The following is a 26,626-nucleotide window of genomic DNA, read 5'->3' as shown; positions in this document are numbered from 1 at the left end:
TATGAAAAGTGTTAAAGCTGTAGATTTTTATTTTCTATTTTTCACGAATGTCATTGCGTCAGACGTAAGAGACGTCAGACGTAAGACGTAAAATGCGTCTTTTGCTATAAGAAAATCGTCTGTATCTTCTTCCATTGTCGAGTTATTGAGCTTGAGCTTGAGCTTGATTGACTGCTCGTAGTTGCTACTCCATTATGACTAGATCAGCTGTTCTTGCACAGGGAACCAACAGATGTTTTGCTTGGGACTAGTACACATCTTCAATGTACAAGTACTGGTGATCTCATTTGTTAGGTCATACTGGCGCCTGCCACGTCAGAATGCAAGTCAATGTAGGGAAGGGGGAGGAAATGATGATGCAATCACTCGCCCACTGCAAGCCGAATATACCTCTGCACTTGCCACGAGTTCATGCGGAATTTGTTGGAATTTTTGGGTTAGGTTCCGAGAGGCAGAGGTCCGTCTTGGTTAACGAGCTGCCAATGTGATAGATAGGAGAAGGCAACTGTAGGAAACGAGCTCTAAAGTTCATTTCCAATTCTAGCAGATTACTGTTAGAATACTCAAGTTGAAGGTATAGGAATAGTAATGGAAACGGTATGTAAGTCCATTTCCAGTTCTAGCGATTGCTAGAACATGAGAAATAAAGAGAAAGATACAAAGTAGGAGAATGGAACGGACCTGGGATTGATCCCACGACCTCCTGCGTATGAGGCAGAAGCAGTAGCCATATGACTACCAAGCCCGCTAGTATCTTCTTCCATTGTCGAGTTATATCAATTTACCACATGATTTTAGTAAAATTGGTAAAACTTGAGATAAAAAAATAACATATCTCCAATACTGAGTGAACATATTTTTTTGGTCTGCCCTAACCGGAGGTATCAACGTTAAAAAAATGTAATTTTGACAGAAAAACGATTATAACTTTTGATCGGAATAAGATATTGAGCATATTTCCATCAAAAGTTGCATTTTTTTGAGCTCTAAAAGTCAACTGAAGACGACTTTTTCAAGAAATCAAAAACAAAAAAAGTAGATAAAAAATACTGTTTTTTTGAGGTACACCCTAATCCAATTAGGTAAATTTGCTCTAAATCAGCCAACTTAAGAGCTACAGAAAAAGCTTTTTTAGCTAAATTTATTGGAATAAGCTGCGCTACGGAACTGTTCGGAACTCCGAGAAATAAAAAAAATATTTTAAATTTTTTTTTACATGATGGGCCACCCTATTTTTTTTAAAGCACCATAATGATGGCCTTACTGTTTCTAAAAAAAATGTAGAATAACATTTTTTTCTAAAAAATATAGTTTTGGCCGAAAATGCATTTTTCCGCGTAAATCTGTATCCTGGACCATAGTGCAACGTCCATCTATCTCCTGGTCATTTCTTGCAGCACCGGTCAATCTAGCATAAGTTTTCGGAAATCTCTCCATACTAAGTTTATTTTTCGACAAGACGGAATTAAGGGTTAGATTGGTGACTCCTGGGCTCCAACAGGTCCTGCACTAATATTGTTCACTTATGACTCGTCCTGTTACCTTCGTTGACCAGTTTTTAACTTCAAACCAAATTTTACTTAAATTTTTGATTATTAGTTCTAAGTTTTATCAAAGTTAGACTTGGTCGGGGTTCTACCAAATCGCACCAAGCGCTAATGAAAAATAATCCATTATCTTGGTTGATCGCTTAGTGTAAATGTTGAATGAAAGAAGTGCGAAAACATTATTCAAGGAAGGGCACAGATTGCCTAGCTGCATGCTGTGTAATCGGGCCTGTGGAATCTAAACGTTTGGGGAACTGGAGGAACATCGCTGAGGTTCGACGATTATGTACTTCTACAATACGCCAGGCTTAGGTGTAACAAACCTGATACTCAGGTAAGTAGCTCAGTAAATAATTATCAATTACCACACCCAAAAAACAAATCTCACAATTATTGTATGAAATTTTCGCATATAAAGTTAGGTTTCAACACAAAAAATGTAGGCTTTCTATACTGATACTGTTATTAAAGTAATACGAAATTGTAGGATTTCAAATAGTTGTATTCAAATATTCCGAAATTGTATATGCCAAAAGGTTCTTATGCAGAACTATATTAAAATTTGCCATTCGCTGTTTTGGGTTGAGATGGTTTAAGGCGAATTAGAAGAAATTCATAGTTCACGTTTATTTTCGTTTTGTACAACTAATTGCACTTCACTGTTCTTGAGTTGACTAGAATTATGCTGAGGGTGAGCATTCTACTTGACAAACCCCAGTTCGCCTTGACATTTAAGTGAGCTAACGTCGTGCAAACAAAGAAATAAACTCAAATCAACTACGACATGTACGATCCATATAGAGATAATTCGATGCATTTTTTTTAGTAATTAATCGAAGCACCAAAATTAAAAAGCATTAAAGAGCTGGAGGTATATGTTCTAAAATATGAAGCTAATATTTAGCCCAGAATATTCTAAGACAGCCATCTGCAGAATGATTTAATTAATCGAACTCACCGCATTTTTACAAGGCTCGGACCGGGAAGAACAGTTGGTTCCGATGCTGTCCGACTTCCCACGCTCGTGTACGGGCGACTGAGGTTGGCTCCGAATCATGGGCCGTTCGTAGCCATCGGGTGGATCCGGTATCGTAGGAGAACCGATTGCCAATTTGCTTTTCGCGAACGATGGAAACAAATCCCGGCCGCCATCAGTCTTGTTGTCCGTGTCTGCGATCACTTTCTGCGTTTCGAGAATTATGCGCCCCTTACGTACTTCGATGTACCGGGGTGGAAGGATAGTCTCGCCGACGATTTCATCGCGTTCTGCTTTCAGAAACTCAACGTACCGCGGAGGTGGTATGATTTCATTCGAACCTTCCCGGTCAACCTCGTACTGGTTATCAGCTGATACAGATCTGAAATGGTAACCAAAATGGATACATGTGCGATTAGTACAGTTGTGTATATTTGAGTATTATGTAGATATATTTGTTCACGCAACTAAAATAGGTGCTGCTAATACGCGCAAGCATTAACATACTGGTCGCCCGTAAGCATGACAGTCGTGCCATTTGAATTGGGGCTTGTGTAGCGGATTTGGCGCTTATGTTGATCTACCCAATTCAAACAAGGAGTGTACGAAGAATCTAAATACATTGACTCTTGTCGGACATCGTGTAAACAGAGAGCCAAGATGTAAATAGTGACAATGTAACACTTAATCATGTTCTGTTGAGCTCACCAGATGTGTACACACGGATCGTATGCTAATTAATGGAACAACAGATGTACGCATGTATCCAATATGATAATTTGTTCAAATAAGGAACCGGCACACAATGTTTGCACTGTCCACGAGGTGCTTGGATGTAAATAATTGGAAGAATTTTGAAAACAAATTTTGAAATGAGTAACCCGATAACGCAATGATCTAAAGACGTAACTATTGCAAGAGACTGGCGATAAATTGGACAAGCAAGCAGTTGCCCATTGATTTGGTTAATTATTTCCGCGATTATTTTTGTCAGTAGTACAGTGTTCCATTTTTGAGTGACCATTACTTAATCATTTCAGTTTTTGATTCTATTTGTCTTCCGCATGAGTGTTCAAATACAACTTTAATTAGCTGAAACTGTTCATGAAAAACTCATATTAAAACAGTGATTATCCATCCAGTTCTATCAATGCGTCATCCCTTTTTTCGTCATCTATGTATACGGATCCCTTCGTTCACGGTGGAATGGAAATCTTTGAAGAAAAACGAACACATCGAGGGGAATAAATAAAACCTTTCAAGAACCCTCGTCTACGCTGCCCGTCATATAATACCCAATCCTGTCCAAAGCCCGTCAAAATCAGATAGACACATTAATTTTCAATTTCACCCGACTGCGTGCACTCGCAAAACGTTCCTAATTGGACTCTTTTGCAGCCGCGCAGCGTTTGGCATGTCGCCCTAGCCCTGGCGGAGGGTGGAACCCGAACGTGTGTGCGGGTGGGACATATCGAGTTGCGATTCATCATGTCCCCTTTTTTATGACAGCTCGAGCCCGGTGATTGTTTGCGAATAATGCTCTTCTGTAGTAATACATTTTTTCACCAGCATCAAATTTCTTCAAATATTGTGAGGGAAACAAAGTAAGGCTTCAACATAAGAAATCTAGAAATTTGCAAAATTGAAACACTTTGATTCACAACAATTTGAAATTAATACAGGTTTTAATAATTATAATTTTACAAAACAATCTAGGCATATATTGATAGAATGCGTTGAAGTAATCTGATTTTAACATATCTAAGGACTTTGACATTAAAATAATTGGACAAGGGTACGATGCCACATTCGACAGATAGAGGCAACACTTCTACGTTCCTTCCCGAAAAATATCCGGAAACTCTCCCCGTTCTACCCATCTGGAAGCGGACCTTCTTGGCAGGAAAGTTGTGCGGCACAACTTGTGCCCATTTGGTATGCAAATAATTTAATCACTTTGCTGGTAGTTCAAGTGTTGACCCGGAAACCAAAAACGGAGCGATTGCTGACCCTCAGAAAACTATTTCTCCAAGTTTTCCATCGGAATTTATGGGTAAGTTTATTTACTTCCTGCCGTGCGATCCCGTAGGACGATTGGTGACTGACTTCTGGCTCCGGAGTTAATTATAAAAGTTGTTTCATTATGCAAAATATTAATTTGCACAGTAGTTGGATTGTGGTCCACGTTCCATGCCATGCCGAGAGGTGTTTTGGCAAGGAGACGAAAGCTGCTGGCATTCATATTCAAATTTTATAGGGATCTCAAATCAGAGTGTGCCTACATGCGTTTTCTTAGTGGGGAATGGGCACAGGTTAGAAACTATTCCGTAGAAATAATTGGCTTCCTATGAGAAGTTATTACCTGTGCTGTGTTTGACCTTCTGGGGCCTGAATAAATTGTGGTTTGGTTTTAAATAATGTATTTGTGGAAATTGGTTGGTTAGATACATGATGCACGAAAACTTCTGGGGATAGTGCCTAATCAAAAACTTTGTAAATGTCAGTCTTTTGCAAATACATGGCTACTTATTTATCGATAACCATCATTTTCAGAAAAAAATGGGGATTTTACAACATTTCACAGTGTGATTTGATGTACCTACTAGTTTACTTTGTAGAACATGTCCATATTGAAAAACATTAACATAAAAAAATTACTTTAAAAAAACTAGTTTTTAATACATTTTTTTTTTAATTTCAGCATAACTCGCTACCGTTAAGAGATAGAAGTTGGAATATACTACGAAGTTGTTTGTATTTTTATGCTCTATTACTTCTGTAGAGGCCAAACTTTTTTAAACGGAAGCAAAAACCATTTTTTTTGAAAAACTTAACGAGCGAATTTTTTGGTAACTCGAATGTTTCTAAATATAATATAGGTAAAATAAAAAAAAATAGGTTTCTAAAAATTAATAAAATTTTCTTTCAAAAACATAATCTATGTAAATTTAACCGTTAGCACGCAAATAAAAAAAAAGTACTGATTTTCTACCTTTCCCCGTTAAATTAACCAACCTTTTGTACATCATACAAACTTTATAGATCCCAAGACGAATCGATGAGGGAGAAGACTTAGCAAATCGGTTAATTCGTTCTTGAGTTAAATCATCAGGAAGGGAACCTCGGGTTGTTTTTTCTTCGTCCTAAATGTCAATTGTTTAGTCGTCGCACTCTAGATCGATTTCAGTTCGATCTAGATGGTTTTTATATTGCCTCAAAGCTAAATGTAAACTCATCTTTATATATAGGGTGATATACGATTTGAGCCCCCCTGTATGGAAAAATTACCTTCGATAGAACATTTTAAAAATGCACAAATATACGTGAAAGAAGAAAATCTATACTCTCGTGTAGTAGGAGTCTTAGAGATACTATTTTTTTAAACATATGCCTTTTTGGATAAATACACCGTGATTTTTGATGCAGATGCTAATATTAACGCTCTTTTTTTAAATTATCAGAGGAAATTCTCTTTGGGAAAAAAATTACGCGGAAATCTGGCAAAACTGTGGGGCAATTCCGCGTCAATTGGATGCAGGTTCCAACTGAGATCCTATGCCTACTAAATAGCTGGTATGGTCTGGAAATCTTCTTTCAGCTAATCTCGAAAGTATTGAAAAAACATTAAGCTGCATGACGGGATGGAAATGTAACAATTGCTGAACGCAACGGCAGTAAAGAAGCCAATGTAAGAAATTTTGTTCAAACTATTGGGGTTTTAATGACCCAACATCCGTAATTTCAGATTTCACAGCTACATTTCAGTTTTGTATCAAATGTGCTGTAGCAGATGCCACAGAAACTTTGATTTGTGTAATATCAAAAGAAACCGCATATAATCTGAAGATAATGGCGGTCTTTAATTGTTTTTACCGCACCCAACCACCACAGAAATGCGAGTTACTTGGTGTTATTCAACTGTAGCATTTCCTGAAGAAGACCCATTGAAGAAAATTCATGAAAAAGTCATAATCGTGTTTTAAACATAAGTACCCTTTAATATCCCTTCATCAGCTAGTAACTCTTCAATTCATCGCCAGCGTTTGTGTTTTCCCACGTGGGACGAGCCGTCGGTCGCTGTTCTGTGATTTTCAGCGTCTTGTATCTACCGTCTTGTTTTATGCCATGGGCGGTTCGTTCGTCATTGCCGCATCATGGAGCTGTGATAATCCGCACCATCAGCTGTGTGCATCGCATCGCCGGCCGTGCCCTTCTTGTGGGAACAGATTCTTCTCGCATCGCGTCTCATTCAATGATGAAAAACCACCATCATCCAGTGTAAACACCGTTACTCAACGATTGAGGAATAAATTTCTTCCGCAACTACGTCCATCAGTATTCAGTAGGCCCACCGCACCGAGAGCCTAGATTTACGCCAACAAAAACTTTCACTTTCAGCACATTCGTCTCCTTCGCGCTTGTCACGGTTGATTTCTATTAGCATTAAACGAGTTTACTTACTACGCGCGAGAGATGAATGCAGTGATTTAATTGAATGATTGTCCCAGATGACCGCGAACATGTCTAAGGGGGATCTGCTGCATTAGGCCCGCCGACGACTGCGGTGCAACGAACTTCGTACGGCTTACTCGCAATTGCATTGCGGAGCGCGTAGGTATGGCCATTAGTGGCTCATTTGGCCAATCAACTCATGAGAGAATTTGAAAGACAGTGATTGTTTAAAATTTATGGTTTTTATCTGATTTGGGCTGAGATATAACGATGCCAAGTGGGGTATACAATCAGATGAGCCGCTGCCGAAACTAATAAATCTACACAAAAGTGTCAAGGAAAACAAGTACACATATTGAAAAATGTGACAGCACAATTTATATTACGACGCATAAAATATAAATAACTTTCCACTTTATTTCTTACTGCGTATGTTTTCGATAAGACTGTTCTGATACCAGAGTTCCAACCCAACTGTCCTTAACATAATCGTGCTTTGTATTTGGATACAGGTAATAACGCATTGTATCGCAGCGCTACGGAAGGTTATCTAATTACATTTCAATTTATTACAATTTAAAGAGCAGTGTTTCTAAATTTGGCTCCCTGTCGAGTGATAAATAAGATCAAATAGTAACTAGAAAATGAGACGGCTGAGTAAAATCTCAACACCGTTATTTGCAATTAACAGATCAAATATGGATCCCGCTCACGATGGCAGCCATCAAATGCTGCCATCGTTGATTTAATTACCGTCAGAATATCATATGCGAGCCATAGATCTCTTCTTTTCACGGCATATGCTGGCATCAAAGAGTGCAAACTAGTTTACTGCGCAAAAACCCTACCGCAAGCCGTGCACGAAAGTGCGTAATGAGCTGCGTCAATTGAAATAATCTTCATTTTTCTTCACAATTCGTTGCACTTTGTGGTGAATGATATAACCCGTGACTTGGGATATAGCTGTGTTAATTCGTTTATGGTTAACCCTGCTGTAGGCTTATTTTATGATGCAAATCGTTTATTGCTTGTCTAGAATGTTGCATATTTTGTGTAATGTTCCATGGCTTAGTCTGATAAAATATCAAAAGTGGCATTATGTATAAAACTGTTATCGGCGTTGTATGCTTGAACCAATTAGTCCTCTGGGAGGTAATCGATCACCCAACGCTCACAGTACTATTTAACTAGGATATGTGATGTGATGTACGCTTGCTTTAATACAACTCCGCTATCGTCTATTAGGCAGAAAGGCTTTGAGCCATTAGACGACCCGTTAGACGAGCTATTGGACGACGACATCTCGATCTCGATGAGAACATTTCGTAGCTCTTCATCTCTCAGAATACGTGACGGGCATATCGACATAAGATTATTCTTCACTGTACGTATTAGCCTTTTCCAACTCCGTCCATGTGTGGAGCGGTGGGTGGGTTGAAGACCCATTCATTGTCACAGCTGATGAACTACTTCATTATAATAGTGCCAAAGAAGTTGACGATTTGGGTGTTCCACGACGGGCGATGAAACTGTCTCGATGTGGATTGCACGGATCGCCAAGCACATGGCGAGCATCCCCCATCGCTTCTCTACTCTTCTACCGGTGGAAGCCTAGATAGGCCCATATTAGTCTATTCCGACGTATGTGAAAGGGCGCAAACATACGGAGAGTCGTGCTAGTGGTAGATCGGCCATTATAGAGGGCCGAAGAATTGCGTTTTCGTTAATACATCGCTGACATCACCTTCTCATTTTAGCGTAACATCCTCGGAGTCGCGATATGTTACAATTTTATCGTAGTTAGTGTATTACAGTTTCATGATTTTGATAATGGTATTTGTTATAGTATTGAGCGATGTTAAGAGTGGTTATATGGTGGTCACACAGTAGAATGATGGGGTTTTTGGAGTCATCGGTATCGTTCTTGCAGGAGATGCCACGAGATTCCAAGAATGGAGTTAGTTTATAAAAACAAAATATTTCTCTTTGACAATGGTGTTGAATACTCATCCAGCGACATCTGTGCTCAACGAAGGATGGTAATTTATTCGCAGTGCGACTCAATAATTCTCGGCGTCCTGTACTGCCGTTATACACATATTTGCACCATGTTTGCTGGGATTTCCTATATAAATGGGACAGTTATGCGTAGAACGGCAGAACGGCGTAGAACGCCTCATCAGGAGGCGCCGAATCTTTCGATTTCTTCGATACAGATCAATAGTTTTTGGCAAAACTCAACACCCTGGGGCACTTTCAGTGCAATAAATGTAAGCAGTACTCCACAATTACTCTCCAAAGTACGTGGACATATGTAGTTTCTCAAACCAAAGGAAAAAAATTCATACATTCCTGAACAAAATTTTTTTTTCGCATTTTTTTTCCAGAATACGTATTCTTGGATGAGGATTCAGAATATATAAAAATATCATTTTGGCCAAAAATGTTACATATGCAGTTTCTCGAACAAACGGTTCAACTACATTATGCAACCTTTTGCATGATGAGAAATCATGTACGATTAGAGCAGGTTCTGGAACTGTGAAGCGAGCGAATAGATTAGCACATAGTTCGGTAGACGTTGTAGAATTTTCGAATAAAGGCTGTGGCTACAGAGATTCTGTTCGCCACAAGAAATCGGACCCTTTATACCATCTACTATCTTTACTCTCATCTGGATAACCAACACACTTGGTTGCATCGTCGGCTATGTTATGCTGCGTGGGTACCCAACGCCAGTCGCTGATTTCTGTGCTTTCAAGGATCTCGCTAACCTTAAACGCCACAAACTGCCTATGATCTGATATGATCCAGCATATCACATCTCGAGAATCCGCCCAGAATTATTTCCTGGATATCGGAAACGACAGTGACTGTTTTAGCCAATCTAAAACCATTCATGCAGGGATTATTTTAGGATTTCTTTTATTCAAAACCTTGCTGAGCTTATCCGTATGGTTTGCTGCATGTTGGAAGGATCAAAATGGACTCATGGACTGCATTTGATGACCACAGGAAGGAAACACGGTGGTGAGGCACTGGCTAGAGCGCTGCACTGGGTGATTACCAAGGTTTGGGAGGACGAGGTTCTGCCGCAGGAGTGGATGGAAGGTTTCGTGTGTCCCATCTACAAAAAGGGCGATAAGCTGGATTGTAGCAACTACCGCGCAATCGCATTGCTGAACGCCAACTGAACACCAATTGCAAGAGAGTTCGTGGGGCAGTACCAGGCGGGATTTATGGGTGAACGCTCCACCACAGACCAGGTGGTCGCCATACGTCAGGTATTGCAAAAATGCCGCGAATACAACGTGCCCACACATCATCTATTTATCGACTTCAAAGCCGCATATGATACAATCGATGGGGACCAGCTATGGCAGCTAATGCACGAAAACGGATTTCCGGATAAACTGATACGGTAGATCAGGGCGACGATGGATCGGGTGATGTGCGTAGTTCGAGTTTCAGGGGCATTCTCGAGTCCCTTCGAAACGCGTAGAGGGTTACGGCAAGGTGATGGTCTTTCGTGTCTGCTATTCAACATCGCTTTGGAGGGAGTAATACGAAGGGCAGGGATTGACACGAGTGGTACGATTTTCACGAGGTCCGTCCAGTTATTTGGTTTCGCCGACGACATTGATATCATGGCACGTAACTTTGAGAGGATGGAGGAAGCCTACATCAAACTGAAAAGCGAAGCTAAACGGATTGGACTAGTCATCAACACGTCGAAGACGAAGTACATGATAGGAAGAGGCTCAAGAGAGGTCAATGTAAGCCACGCACCACGAGTTTCTATCGGTGGTGACGAAATCGAGGTGGTTGAAGAGTTCGTGTATTTGGGCTCACTAGTGACCTCCGATAACGATACCAGCAGAGAAATTCGGAGACGCATAGTGGCAGGAAATCGTACGTACTTTGGACTCCGCAAAACGCTCCGATCGAATAGAGTTCGCCGCCGTACCAAATTGACTATCTACAAAACGCTCTACGGTAGTTCTCTACGGACACGAGACCTGGACGATGCTCATGGAGGACCAACGCGCACTGGGAGTTTTCGAAAGGAAAGTGTTGCATACCATCTATGGTGGGCGGTACGTGGAGGAGGCGAATGAACCACGAGTTGCATCAGCTGTTGGGAGAACCATCCATCGCTCCACCGCAAAAATCGGAAGACTGCGGTGAGCCGGACACGTAGCCAGAATGTCGGACAATAATCCGATGAAAATGGTTCTCTCGATCAGGTGGAAGACGATTTGCGGACCCTCCGCAGACTGCGTGGCTGGCGAAGTGCAGCCATGGACCGAGTTGAATGGAGAAGACTTTTATGTGTAGCACAGGCCACTCCGGCCTTAGTCTGATAAATAAATAATAATAAGGAAGGAATTGTGAGGTCAATACCAGTTGGTGAATTCTGCCCAATTCTTATCAAGATTCACTTCTTCGCAGCGTGCTTCAAGTAAAATTTATCGTCTAAAGCAGGTGAAACAAATTGACATGGGATCCATTTTTCAAAAGAACTCTACATTAAGGTGGACACACTCATATCAAAAAAATCAAAATAATTTTTTCGAGACATATACTGCCGTCATACGCATATTTGTCCCATGTTTGCTGGGATTTCCTATGTACATGAGATAATTATGCGTAGAACGGCAGTATACCTCCTGAACAGTGGTTTACTCCCATAAGCTAATGTGAATATTTTAGCCAGATCCGTCAATTCTAAATGGGTGCTCAACAAGCATGAAGTTTGTATGGTAATAATCGACTAAATATATAGAAAATGCATACTTTCCACTATTTTACCTCTATGTGACGGTGTATTCAATCCCGCTTATTAGTGACATTCACAATATTTACATTATCACGAAGAAGCTCCCGAAAACCACGAGTGTTTTTGTCAAAAAATAAAAACGTGTTAATATGTAGAGTAAAAATTGTTTTTTTCAGCTAGGGGAATCGTGCCATCATGCATAAACAATCGGATCGATGTGCTTCGGTTTACTTTATTTATTTGATACTTGTTTTGAAATAGACTGATATTAACGATAATGGGGCTCACTACTTCCTCCGATCGACTTTGTATGCGAATTAGTTGGATGGTGCGTTTCACCTAGAGGGAGTAGATTTTTTTTAAACTTTTTTCATCTAGGTATAACTTTTTTGTTTTTTGGGTTGTTACGGAGATCCTGAAATGATGAAATGCTTTATGTGCCAAATCCGCGCCGACTAAAATCAAATCCGCGCAGCATGAAATCCTTTCCGTGCCAAATCCGCGCGACCCAAAACTAAATTTTAAGCAAATACACGGGAAATATCAATTTTATTTACATAGGGTAACCGTACCCTTAGTGGAGGTAGCACCAATAGTGGAGGTAGAAGGGGTTTTAATGAGATTTATCATATTTATACACTTTACGATGGTTTCAGTTAATGCGTCGTGCTTTAAATATACTTTTAAATGCAACTTATCCTAAGATTTCGCTTGAAAAACTATCGAAAACAATGATTTTCCTTAACAAAATTGACTCCCTTGCACCTATAGTGGTGCAACTGTACCAATAGTGGCGAGTCTCATAAGAAACCAATGGATAGCACCACTATAGGAACCAAAATTAATTTTTACCGCCACTAAAGGAACAGTGTACCCATAGTGGTGCAAGCAATATTTGGTAATTGTTAATGTTAAATGACATCTATCTCATTTTTGTTAGCAAATTTATCAGTTTATCTATTGACTAAGATAATAAAGCAATAAATTTCCCATAATTATCAATTTTTAAAAAATATTTTCTTTTGTGGATCTACTAATACCTCCACTATTGGTACCGTTACCCTACCACAATTTACTGAACGTTTTCTCTTCAAGTTTTTTTTTTATAATATTACTGATTTTAATTAATGACTAAAATGATTTAACATATCTGCTTTACACATTGATATGGAAATAGATTTTATCGTTTTATCATAATAGCATCTTCCAAACTTAGACGTACATGTTCATGATAGAATTAGAGGCGAAAGTATAGAACTGATAATTCCGTTAGGATACGGCAGGCATGAAGAATGTTTTTATAGAAGTCGATTTGAAAGCGAGCGGAGGGCAATATTTGTGATGGCACATATCGCACGACCTTCCTTCTGCCAAGCTCCCGTATGAAGGGGAATGGAAGAATATCAGCGTGGAAGCTGATATATCTCCACTGGCAAAAGGAAGGTGGTTACAATTATTGAAAATCGTATCAAGAAACAAATAATATAAAATTCAGCATAGTTGCTCAAGCTCCGTTGAAAAATCCGCCAATTTATATTTTTTCCTCGTTTCCTCATTTTTTCGAAAGGAACGATGTCGTTTTTTTTACTTGAATTTCAGCAAAAATCTACGAAAATATCTGCTTCAATTCCTGCAGAAACTCATTATTCACGCGCCGATTCATACCAGAGATTTTCCTCAGGGAATTCCCGCTCCAAAATTGTATTCAGAAATTTTTCAGAGAACATCCATGGAAATTTCTCCGGGTATTTATGCAAAAGTAATTCATTCGGGAATTTTGCAATAAATTCTAAATAAATGCTTCACAAACAACCTGCAGAAATTTTCAGAGACTATATGCGGAAATCCCTTTAATAATGCTTGCAGTAATTGATTGGTGACTTCCTGCCGAAAATCTCCCGGAAATTCTTTCGTTAAATTTAAAGCGCAATGTTTTAGGATTTTTTACGGGATTGCAACAAGGTTTCTTGCGGAAATTTTCCAGGGAATCTCTGTAAAAATTCTTTTGGAAATACATTGGGAATTTCCTCCATGTGCAAATCGCTTTGGAAATGTTTGTAGACATTCTTTGGTGAACTTCTGTGGACAACCTACCGAAAATCCTTTCGTAAATTCAAGGCGGCTTTCCTGCGAATCAGTAATTCCTGCGGTCAGCGTTCCAAGAATTTCTACGGAAATTCCTTCTAAAAATTCATTACAATTTTTCGAACTTTTTATGCTGCAGAATTACTCTTGAGGCTGTAGAAATTTATTAATTAATTTTCTCACAGAATCCTTGTGAAAATTCCTTAAGAGGTTTCCTAATGTTTCAGTGAGTACTCCGGCGAAAATACCATCAGAATTATCTGAAAATATCGCAAAAAATGCTCCTAAAGTTATTGTTTTTTTTTTTTCAGAAATAACTTTAGAAAATCCATCTGTGTTCTACTGTTATAACCTTCCACACAATCCCAAAACCTCCCGTGGCACATATGAGAGGTCGTAGAGTTCTCTGCATTTTTCTTAAGTATGTGTCCAACTAACTTCCTTCCCCTTCCGCAGCATTTGCAAGGACGTGACCAGGACAGATCTCGACTATTGAAGAGTGCATTGCTTCCATCTAAGAGATAGTGTTTAGTCCCAAATCAATATCTGTGGTAACGGATGAAAGTGATGCTGCTTTCATACAAAAGTCTTCGCTTGTACCACCTACGAATTTGTGCGAATTTGTTTGTGTGTTGTATAAACCCTTATTCGTTCTAGATGAATGATATAAAAGCAATATTTAAAATTTCAACACTATATGAGAATTCCTGAAGAAACTTTGTGAAAGTGCAATGGTGATCCCTTCCGCAAAAATCACACTTCATTTCCGTTTTGCATGATGCAACTGTTGCATGTATTTTCTGTGACAGCTTTCTTCACACAAGTCTGTTTTGGTTGCTTGCTTACACTCTCTCCAAGATTGACGTCTGCTCATTTATGAACGTCAGCATCTCATCGTAATCGGAGCGTTCATTGTGGACTACCACATGAGGCTTATTCAGTTTTCCGCGAGCGGTAATGGTCGCTAACTCGCCTGTGAATAGTTTCTGATTTGACGCTTGTGGAGTTCAACTGCACCCACCGTTCCGAGCATTCTGATCAAAGTGATAAAAAAGAAGGGGTTGATCCAATGGCTCCACACCTTCTTATTTACAACATTGGTGAGATTGATCGCAACACAGGCCGGACTTGATTATCCGGAGGCTTGATTAACCGGAGGCACGATTACCCGGGGCTTGATTAACCGGAGAAAATGGCTCGATTATCCGGAGTAATATTTTTACCCATCTTACAAAAATAGAAATATTATTTTTGTGTATCCGTAACGTAAAACATGTGCGAGACACCTAGTAATGATAGTGACTTTCCCGCTTTTCTAAGGGACTGTTTACAAATTACGTAACGCTTTAAGGGAAATAAGGAAGTCAGACCAAGCGTTACGATCCGAACAAAAAAAAATAAACCTTCCATAAGTTACGAGAGGGAGGGTGGGGTATTAAAATTATCAAATTCAGCGTTACGGATTTTGTGAAAGAACCCTAAGGGAGGGGATATCAAGAACATTAATAATTGGCCATTTTATGAATTTCAATTCAAAGCACCGACATTTTTTAAGCATTCGTATGTACATTCTGAGTACCGCATAGACATTGTGATTCATGCCACCAAATGGTCCTTCGGAATATCCGGAATGGATTCATTCACAAATAACGTAACGCTAAATATGAATATTTTGGACCTATAACCTCCCCCTCGTAACGCTTTTTATATGGAAGGTTTAATTGGTTTGTATAAATCGTAAAGCACGGCCTGACCCCCTCCCTCTCCTTCCAGCGTTACATAATTTATGAACAGCCTCAATACTTATATGAAAAAAATAATTATTTCACCAACAGTCCATGTATGGATTATACACCAGTTCTATATTCATAGTGACAACAAATGGCGATGAAAAATCCTTGGGTTCTGGGAACATCCGTAAATTACGTAACGCTTAGAGGGGGGCGGGAGGTTTCCTGAAGTGTGACAATCCATACGAACTTTTTAGATACCTCATACAAAAAGGGTGACATAGGGGGGAGGGGGATTGAAAATGGCCATTTTGCGTTACGTAATTAATGGATCTTCCCTAATGATGAAATGAATATTTTCATTTTAAAAAGAATCAATCGGTGGCCAAAGTGATCTATACACAATGTCATGCTCAGAATGTCGGGTAATAACCAGGTGAAAATGGTTCCTAATAGAAGTCCGCAGGGGACAAGAAGGCAAGGTGCGCAGAGAGCAAAGTGGATTGATTTAAGGTACTTCCATGGGCTACAAAGTTGGCGACGTGCAACTACAGACCGAACTGAATGTAGATGAATTTTATGTATTGCAGAGGCCTTAGTTTGAATAAATCAAATGAAATAAATTCCGATGTTAAAATATCAAATTATGCTATGCGATGAAATTCATCATTTTTTGTTTTATTTCATGGATGTTCCGGAATTTTCGGAAGGCCAAGACATATATAAGCCGTATCAAGTGCATCTGAAAAATCTTGGTGCTTAACGATAAAATTATAGGTTTTCATTTTTTGGGATCCTCCAGATTTCCCGCAGGATCACACGGTGGATGGAGGTGTGCGCCGCCGACAGTTTATGGCAATCTCAGAGGATTTATCGTGAAAAAAGCTATTTTTATTGAAAATCCTATACAATTTTACATTGAAAAATCGTAAAAGCATTTCGTAAAACTAAGATCTTTCATTGGAAATTCTGAAGAATTTCCTTCGACATCTCGAAAATACTACCGCCGAAATTATGAGTAAATTTACATAAAAATTCGGAAGATCTTCTGTAGAATTTAAAAGAAAGGAAAACAGGATCACTGTCTTTGACCAGAGGTCGCACAGACTGAATACTTAACACTTAGCATTAGACAACAGACAGAACATTCATACAGCACCCAGTGAACCAGCGGAGCGTTTTCCGCTTCACGAAATGTATTCTTCTTACTAGGACAGGAATCAAACTCACACTCCATGGCTTGCAAATACGCTTGGACGACTGACGCCACTAACCACACGGCCACGAAGCCCACCAGGTGCAAATTCCAGAAACTTCCCGGGTAAATTATAAAGAATTTCCTTTGGGAATCTCAAAGAATTACCTGCGGAAGTTTCCAAGGATTTCCTGTTGAAGTCAACAGAAATTTCACGTTGAAACCAAATATTTTGACGGGGAAGGGCCGTTTGTTGTTTGGCCGAATATGTCATTAATCTGAACCTCGACTTGCATTTGACCGAAATAGACATATGGCCGATAATGTCGTTCGGCCGAATAGGTCATTTGGCTGAAAAGTCGTCTAATCGAATAGGTCATTTAGCCAAAAATGCCTAGATGGTCGTTTGGCATAAAAGGGCCATTTGGCCGAAATGAACATATGACCGAAAGTGTTGCTTGCCAGAGCTGCCGAAAAAATCGTTCGACCGAAAATGCTGCTTGGCCGGACGAGGTGACATAAGGTCGAACACGGTTTGGCCAAAAATGTCATCTTGCTGAAAGCGACGTACGGGTGAAGATCATACGACCGAACTGTTAATTTGGCCGAAAAAGACGCATGCCCGGGGCATAGGCAAACTTATAAACAATTTCCCGTGAACATTTCAAAGAAGTTCCGGTGAGAACTTTAGAGCATTTCCTGTTGAAAATTCTAAAAACTTGGAAGAATCTCCTGGGACAGTTCATTAGATTTTTCCGGCGAACGTAATAAATAAATCGCCAAGCCGATTCCGTCGAGTCCGGCCTGTAGTAGGCGCAGTTGACTTCCACAAACTTCAAATCTGAAAATACCCACAAGCGAATTGGTGGCCAATACCGCTCGGGGAAAACTGGATATCATTGTGCAGCGCTGCGGATGGATGACGAAATCCTCTCCTCTCCTTCGAATTTGCGCTCCAGAAAATTGAAGCCTTCTTCATATTTTCTACACTCGTCTACCAGACACCATAGCTACAAAAGGCTCTTATTCGTCATTCATTTAATTCTTTCCAACTTCGTGATAAAGACTTTTATATCAGCTTTCGTGAAAAGTGAAAAGTGAGAAATGATGATTGAGAAGAAAGACGTCAAACGACCTTGACTTGTTTGGCCAAATGACTTTCGGCCTGATGGGTTTCGGCCTAATGGTTTGTTCGGCCGAGTGTCATTCGGCCAAATGACTTTCGGCCGAATGAGTTAAGGCCAAACGAGACTTTCCCTCTGCCCACATCTATTCCAAATATTTTAATTACTGTGCGCTATAAACCATTTTCCCGTGAAAAATTTCCATCAATTTAGGACGATGTTTCAAGTTCAGCATCATTGAATAGGTGCCCTTAACCTGGGGAATTTGGCCCTCCTGTTCATATTATTATGCATACACGTCGTAGAATTAATTGCGGCAATAATAATATTAGCAATTTCCAATAGATCATTTCATGCAAACTTCGTAGAATGCCACTTTAAGCAGGTTATACATATTTTATTACTGTGAGTGAGTCATATGTGGGACTGCTTGGTTATGCACTTCGTGCATCGTTTGGTTGCGCATTCAAGGAGGAAATATAAATAAATGACATCGTATTCATTCCATCAAATTGAGACTTGTCTTATGCGCAGGAAGAACTCGTTCGTGTTTGATACGATGGAGCTGGAGACATTAAGTTCTGCGTAATGTATTTTAAAACATACTTAAGCCTGTCCTTCACTGACAGATTTAGCAACGCATTTCGTTTTGTCGTGATTTAAGTAAATCACAAATCGTGCACTCCTTCGCAGTCCGAGCCATCATCATCAACCAATGAGAAGGTATTAGCGAAAGGGCACTTTGTTTTCTCCACACGCATGACCATTTTGGGAAATGCATAATCCGAACCGGGCAGCAGTTCAATTCCGTTCACCTTTACCAAGCTGCTACTTACGGATGCAAATTTATTCAAATCTGTTGGTGATGTCTTTTCTTTGATTCAGCCTTCCTCACCGTTTTCGGGATCATCCTATTTCAGTTGCTTGCAGTTTTCGGCTTCAGTAAGCATTTCAAGCTGAAATTATTAATTTCCACAAGTTAGTGGATCCGGATGGCTTGGCCAGCACTCAAATAGAAATGCCAATCTCGTTGAACCAGAAACCTGTACTTAAGGCTCGACCATCACTCAGTGACCGCTTTTAACTCGCTGTTTCCACTTTCTTCGTGATATGCCAACTCAGCCCAAAAGAAACGCGCGCCCAAACGGAACTTCGAACTCGAAAAAAAGCAATTCTGCAGATAACGTTTCATTAAAATTCTCCTTCCAACGAAAGTATGCATTTACAGTCGAGTATTATCTTTGCTCCACTTACCCTGAAGCAGCGATTAAAAAAACTTGAAATTCGATAAGTGTATGTAATTCGTGCAAGTAATTCTGTTTTATCTCTGATTGCTTCTTGCCTCGGTGTGTGTAGTGAAGCAAACATGCCTGGAGGAAAGTCGGAGAAAAGAATCGAACTTTTCACCAGAACTTATGATGCTAATTAAACCCGCTCACGAAGCATAACGCGTGCCAATTTTTCCCCTTCGAAAGGTTACCGCTCGAGGCAGTGCGCTGGATCTTCGCCGACGCCGCCGCTGCGCTGCTGTCGCATTGTATCTACAACATGAAGAGAAACCTGCGCCTGACAGTGGGGAACATGCTTGTGTACATGAAATTATGTTGTTCTCAGGGATTGGGTGACTATGGGAAAAACACGCAACAGGAAGCAATTAGGCACGGTTATGTGGTTGCGGAAATTGCATCTTTGGTGCCCACATGTGATGCAAGAGTTGTCACTCATATTAATAAATTGTAAACTTACAAGGTGTCATTTCCAGTTTTTACTGACACCTATTTAAAAAAAAAGTTGCATTTCTCATAATAAGCCTCACTATCACTATTCCATGTTTTTATTTGTTGTATAAAGTGTTAGGTACTTGCATTGGCCAAGGCTTGGATTTAATTAATTATGTGAGTTTCTCAAATGAAGACTTAAAATGTTTACTCATCCATACTCATCCATATAATTAATTCCTAATTAATGATCCTGGTACTCGCATGTCAGTCTCATTTGTGTTCGTCCCTTTTGATTTTTGAGTTCAAGTTGAAACTTTCTAATATCTAGTTGAGGAAATCAGTTAAATGAAAAAGTGATATGCTCTTTCATTTAATTTTTATATTATGTCTGTTCTCCTGCGCTGACGGTCACAAAGAGTATACAATAATAGCCTTGATTTATGATAGTGAAATAACTTAATTGCCATGACATCGTTAAGAAATAAGACGAGACAATAGATCCATCTGTGAATACAAAGATACAAAGACTATACGATAACCAATCGTTCGTAAAGAAACCGTGGAATCGGTTTCAAATCAAACTACTAACTCTGTTAACACAATACCGAAATGAGATAGTAATAAAATCCCCGTTTGTCTAGCTACCACCGGCGTTAAATTAAATCCAGGTCGTGAATTTTCCACCAATGAAAAGGCATAGAAGAAGTAAAACAGCCCAGTCGAGGGCTAAGAAGAGTCAAATCTGTGACCTTTTCATAGATAATGAAAGGTTTCCGGTCAAGAGACGGACATGTTTCTCCCACACCTCTTTCGTATCGAACGCTCATATTCGTGTGACGAGAAAGTTCCCAACCGACAGTAAAAGAAACCAATTGAGCGAGTGCCCCCAAATTATGCCATTGATCGTGTCTAGCTTAACGGGTACGGCAAGAATAGAAACAACAATACTGACAACGAATAAGGGCCCATCTACTAGCCGATCTCATGGAAATTGCTCGGAGGAAAATCGCTCGATTGTGTGGCAGTAAGGTAAGTATCCATCATAGAGGAATGAACGACGAAAGCCTGAAGTAGCTTTGCGAAAAACATTGTTTTCTGGCATCATCATCCAAACGGTTCATTTTCACGTCGCAACACGCCCCATCGGCAGGCCGGCTTGGCTATCGGAAGCTCCCGCGAAGGAGGTCATACCACGAAGCATTATTTATTTGAACTCATTTATCGACTTTTCAACCGGGAGGTATTGTTCATGGTGGGCAATGTATGCGGGAGAAAGGCTATGTGAAGGGATGTAGTTTTGGTGCCAAAGCTACTTTTTTCGTGACAATAAGGACTGTTCATTGTTTCAAAGAGGACATTTTTGCATGAGCTTGAGCTTGAGCTTGATTGACTGCTCGTAGTTGCTACTCCATTATGACCAGATCAGCTGTTCTTGCACAGGGAACCAACAGATGTTTGCTTGGGACTAGCACACATCTTCAATGTACAAGTACTGGTGATCTCATTTGTTAGGTCATAATGGCGCCTGCCACGTCAGAATGCAAGTCAATGTAGGGAAGGGGAGGAAATGATGATGCAATCACTCGCCCACTGCAAGCCGAATATACCTCTGCACTTGCCACGAGTTCATGCGGAATTTGTTGGAATTTCTGGGTTAGGTTGGAGAGGCAGAGGTCCGTCTTGGTTAACGAGCTGCCAATGTGATAGATAGGAGAAGGTAACTGATGAATTTTCTAATTGGATGTAGGAAACGAGCTCTATAGTTCATTTCCAATTCTAGCAGATTACTGATAGAATACTCAAGTTGAAGGTATAGGAATAGTAATGGAAACGGTATGGAAGTCCATTTCCAGTTCTAGCGATTGCTAGAACATGATAAATAAAGAGAAAGATACAAAGTAGGAGAATGGAACGGACCTGGGATTGAACCCACGACCTCCTGCGTATGAGGCAGAAGCAGTAGCCTTATGACTACCAAGCCCGCCGCAAAGAGGACATTTTTGCATGACGATAAAAAATCAGACGCATTACCTAATTTCGAAGAAATTTATCTCATTATGTATTAGAGTACAACGAAAAACACCTGTCACTTTTTGTTAGTTGCAGAACAGGCTGTGTTTAACAGAATGGAGCGTATCGATAAAAATACTCTAATTTTTGTTATTCAAATGGGTTATATGCAAATTGTCTGTGAACCATAAGGTGCAATGAAGAGCACAACTCATTACTTCATGATCTGCGAAATGATCATGTATGATCAGATGAAATACTGCAGTTCGTTTAACGTAGTTAAGGTCATTCAGATACAGAATCAACCGCTGATTCAATTTATCAACAGCACCAGCAGCAGCAAAAGGAAATACCACGTCCAGCAAACAGGCAATACCACGTCATCTTCAGCTAATTCAACATTAGGATGAGACAAAACTGATTATGGCCATGCATCGGTATTGTAGTTCAAACACATTTTTGTTTCTTCTCATGAGATCCGCAGACTTTTTTTTATTCAGAAATATTATTTCACTGTGCTTGGCATTTCGGAGTTTCACCACTACACAGTGCTCTAATCGGTTAAGGTTTACAGCATATCAACCCAATTCGTATCCGCTGTATTCTTCATTGCTCCAAAGCTCGGAAATTCATGACGCCAGAGTGCTGACAAGAATATAGTACAGTGTAGAGGATGTTACATCGGAATGCGTCGTCTCAAGTGAATTACGAGTGAAGTACAATGAAATGTTGCACTTTGTTTAGGGAATTTGAGAAAAGGTTTATCCCGAAAGGTCTAGGGGACCAGATTGAGGATCGAACCAATTTTTTTGGATTTTGATCCCGATTTCATCGAAATATAATGTATGTATGTACATTTATTAGAATTGATAAGCCCGAGTTCAAAAAGACACACCGGTTGGTATGAGTCAATTGTTTTAACGCGTTGTATATTGCTTCCAGACATCGGCATATCTTTTTTCGTAGAAGAGAAATGATTCTTTTGTGATTAATTTCGCGAAATTTCACAAGAATTTGAAAAATAGAATATGTTGCTTTAGTTTTGGAACTTCATAAGAGGTTTTATTTTTTGCTCTTGCCAAGATTTTCCGGTATTTTTGGAAATCAATCCCGAGCTTCGGGATATCTCGAAATTTTGTAAATTCCAGTCCAGCACCCCCAACTTACAACCATGCTACTTTTCCTAGAGTTGAGGCATGGACATCAATGTACGTTTTCTATAATTTGCCCGCATAATAGCTCTTATGCTATTCTCTAGTAGCCTGCATCTTCCGAACAAAAAAAATCATCACAGCGCAGGAACGCTCCATCCTACGGCAAATATTTGTGGTTTCGGGCGATAATGTATTTTATTTGTAACATTTGCTGTACCACCGCCTTTGTGCCCTGGCCATCCGCCCAGAGAGTGGACAAACCACAGAATGAGCGACGAACCACCCGCTTGGAGCATTTATTCAATTTTGCTAAATGAATCTGGGCGTGTTTCTAGGCTCTTTTACGGACGACTCACGACAATCGACCCACCCTTGGCATGGATCAATGAGTGGCCGGGCTCGTGTGTGCATTTTATTAGTTTGATTCGGATGGCTTTTTGTGCTCATTGCGCTGCTGCCAACTTGGGTCGGATTTTTTCCTTCTATTTGCTTTGCCGTGCTTTTATCGCTGCTAATTAGTACCGGATTGATGGCTTCTCCAGGGGCTATCGGTAAATATACGACGTTCTGGCCTTTTATTTATTTAATTGGAATTGCCCATAGCTCGGCCGATTATCCCGGAGGGCATGCAATTAAGCCGGCTCATGAACTATTGGTGGGGATTTGCAATTGAAAATCGATCACTCTATATTTCAATATTTCTCCTACATGAAGCTACATGAATTCATCATGGTCAAACGCATTGAAAAGGTATGAAATTCTCAGCAGTGCTACATAAATCAAAGATCTTGCCAAAAATTATGATTTTCTGAACATTGTAGATACAAATAATAAATATTTTAAAGCGCTTTTAAATTTGTAAAAAAAATACTAAGATTGTGCAACTCGAAGTTATCATGATAAGTCTCGGCAGGTTACGATGATTAATATGGTCAAATACAACCACCTGTTTGGCGAAGTAACATGTTACTTTCTGTCAAACAATCATTTCGGCCAAAAAACGACATATTCGGCCTTATATCCATTTCGGACAAATAAAATTCTCGGCTAGATGTTTTTTTGGCCGAAGGTTTGGAAAGTTATTCTGCAAAAAGCCATTTATTCGAATGCCACCTGGTTGAATAACACGTTAGGCTTAAAGTCATCTAGCCAAATTCCATTAGGCGGAATTAAACGTTTGTACGAAACGGTCTTAGGTCGAAAATGACATTTAGCTAGAAGAAACCGAAAAGTTGTTTGTCCTTACAGTTCATTGTAATTTGGAAAATGTAATTTGGCCGAAAAATTTATTTGAACGAATAGATCATTTAGCAAAAATGCAGTTTGATAGAAATCGTCATTTGGTAGAAAGAACCATTTAGCATTAGCATTGAGTATTTCGTACAAATTTGTAGGTGGTACAAGCCAAGATTATTGTATGAGAGTAGCATCACTTTTATTCGTTACCACATATATTTATTTGGGACTAATCACTATCTGTTAGATGGAAGCAATGTACTCTCCAATAGTCGAGATCTGTCCTGGTCACGTCCTTACGAATGCTGAGGAAGAGGAAAGATGGTCAGTTGGACACCTACTAAAGAAAGATGCAGAGAACCCTACGACCTCTCACAGGTGCCACCAGAGGTTTTGGGATTATAGTGTTGAAGGTTATAACAGTAGAAATCGTTTTTTGTAGAATGTGAAACACAGAAAGAAGTAAGATAGAAATACAAAGTAGGAAAGGGACGAGCCTGGAATTGAACCCACGACCTCCTGCTTATAAGGCAGAAGCGGTAGTCATTAGACCACCGAGCTCGTCACGTCGTTTGGTAGAAAGAACCATTTGGCCCGAAAATGTTCTTCCTGCAAAACAATCATCTCGTCCAAATGGCATTTTCTGTTAAATAACCTATTCCGCTTAACGTTTTTTTTTTGGCAAAATGATCAATTCAGATACTTTCTGCTGAATGCCCATATTGTCCGAATGACCCTTTCTGCCACACGACCATTTCAGCCAATTGAGCTATTCAGCCAACTGTTTTTTTAGCTAAAGGGTCTGTTCGACCAAATAACGTTTTTGGAAAAATCATTTTAGAGTAGATGAACTTCACCCAAATGGTTTGCTTGGTCAAATGACATATTAGGCCAAAAACTTTCAGCCTTACCAACAAACAATTTTAGCTATATAAACTATAAAGGACTTCTTCTTCTTCTTTGTTGGCATTACATCCCCACACTGGGACAGAGCCGCCTCGCAGCTTAGTGTTCATTAAGCACTTCCACAGTTATTAACTGCGAGGTTTCTAAGCCAAGTTACCATTTCTGCATTCGTATATCATGAGGCTAACACGATGATACTTTTTATGCCCAGGGAAGTCGAGACAATTTCCAATCCGAAAATTGTCTAGACCGGCACCGGGAATCGAACCCAGCCACCCTCAGCATGGTCTTGCTTTGTAGCCGCACATCTTACCGCACGGCTAAGGAGGGCCCCATGACATAAAGGACTATTTTTAGTCAATGGTGCCTCATTCACCTTCAAGACTCTTCTACGTTCAAAAATTCTTTTTTAACGAGGAGTTTTTCTTGGATTTCAACGATAATTTTTTTTTTAATTTACACTCGAAGGTTTCTTAAGAGAATTTTTATTAAATTTTGAAAAATCTCTGGAGTTCTATCGTGATGTTCTAGGGATCAATAAAAAATCTGCGGAAAATGCCACTGAATTATCGGAATATCCACGGAAAGCTCTGCAGACTTCTTAAAATTTTAAGGTAAGGTTAGGTCCTTCAAAGGTCCGAACATCGACTCGGATCACTACCTTGTAGTTGCAACAATTCGGGCGCTCTCCAGCGTCACAAATTCACGAAACAACAGAACGATACGTTTCAATATCCAACGCTTGTCAGTTGAAGGAGTTGCTGAACAGTACCACCAGAAGCTAGACGAGCAAATAGGAGATGCCGCCGGATCTGGCAACGTCAACAGATTGTGGGAACATATCCACGAAGCTGTGACTACAACAGCGCAGGAAGTGTTGGGCACTGCACAGCGACGCCAACAGAATGGTTGGTTTGATGAGGAGTGCCAGCGAGTAACGGACGAGAAAAATGTTGCTAGGAGTCGAATGCTAGTGGCTCGTACCCGTTCCAACAGAGAGCAGTACAGTGTAGCAAGGGCAGAAGAGAAACGAATCCACCGCGGAAAAAAGGCAACACGAAGAGAGTGCGATAGCTGAAGCGTAGGAGAATATGGATAGAAACAATATGCGGAGGTTTTACGCAGCTGTCAATGGCACGCAGCATAAGACTGCGCCAATGCCCGCCATGTGCATTAACCGAGTGGGGAATTTGCTGAAAGACAAGACTATAGTGGCAGCCAGGTGGAAGGAGCACTTCGAAGATTTGCTGAACGGTGAAAATGAAGGTGTATTAAGGAGCAGGATGGACATAGTCGGCGATGGTCAAGCTGTTGAACCACCAACGCTGGACGAGGTTAAGAAGGCTCTAAACGAGCTGAAAACCAGTAAAACTGCTGGGAAGGAAGAGATCCAGTCGAGATTCTCAAACTTGGAAGTGAGCAGCTGCATCAATAGACCCATCACATTATTTGAATAATATGGGAGGATGAAGAACTGCCTACCTGCTCGTTGGATGGTCTCATAAGCCCGATTTATAAGGAAGGGCACAGATTTGAGTGTGCCTATTACAGAGGGATCCCTCTTCTGAACTCGGCGTACAAAATCCTGTCGCGTACCCTGTTTAACAGACAGAGACTGCTTGAGGATTCCTTCATCGGCGAATACCAGGCAGGTTTTCGTGAGGGCCGATCAACGACGGATCAAATGTTTAGCCTGCGGATGATCGTTGA

At 40.1% G+C, this 26,626-nt stretch overlaps 1 protein-coding gene across 3 annotated transcripts in view; it reads right to left on the bottom strand.

Annotated features, from left to right (window-relative positions):
- Positions 1-26,626, bottom strand: part of LOC134211673 (uncharacterized) — a 207,576-nt gene that overhangs the window by 81,363 nt on the left and 99,587 nt on the right. For all 3 annotated transcript variants that reach the window (XM_062688790.1, XM_062688789.1, XM_062688791.1), the window contains one exon: positions 2,506-2,905. In XM_062688790.1, the coding sequence (XP_062544774.1) occupies positions 2,506-2,905 (400 nt within the window). The remainder of the gene's footprint in view (positions 1-2,505; positions 2,906-26,626) is intronic.

The sequence above is a fragment of the Armigeres subalbatus genome, chromosome 2 (genome assembly GCF_024139115.2).
Source record: "Armigeres subalbatus isolate Guangzhou_Male chromosome 2, GZ_Asu_2, whole genome shotgun sequence".
Taxonomy (NCBI): Eukaryota; Metazoa; Arthropoda; class Insecta; order Diptera; family Culicidae; genus Armigeres; species Armigeres subalbatus.
This window is presented reverse-complemented; position numbering and strand designations above follow the sequence as displayed.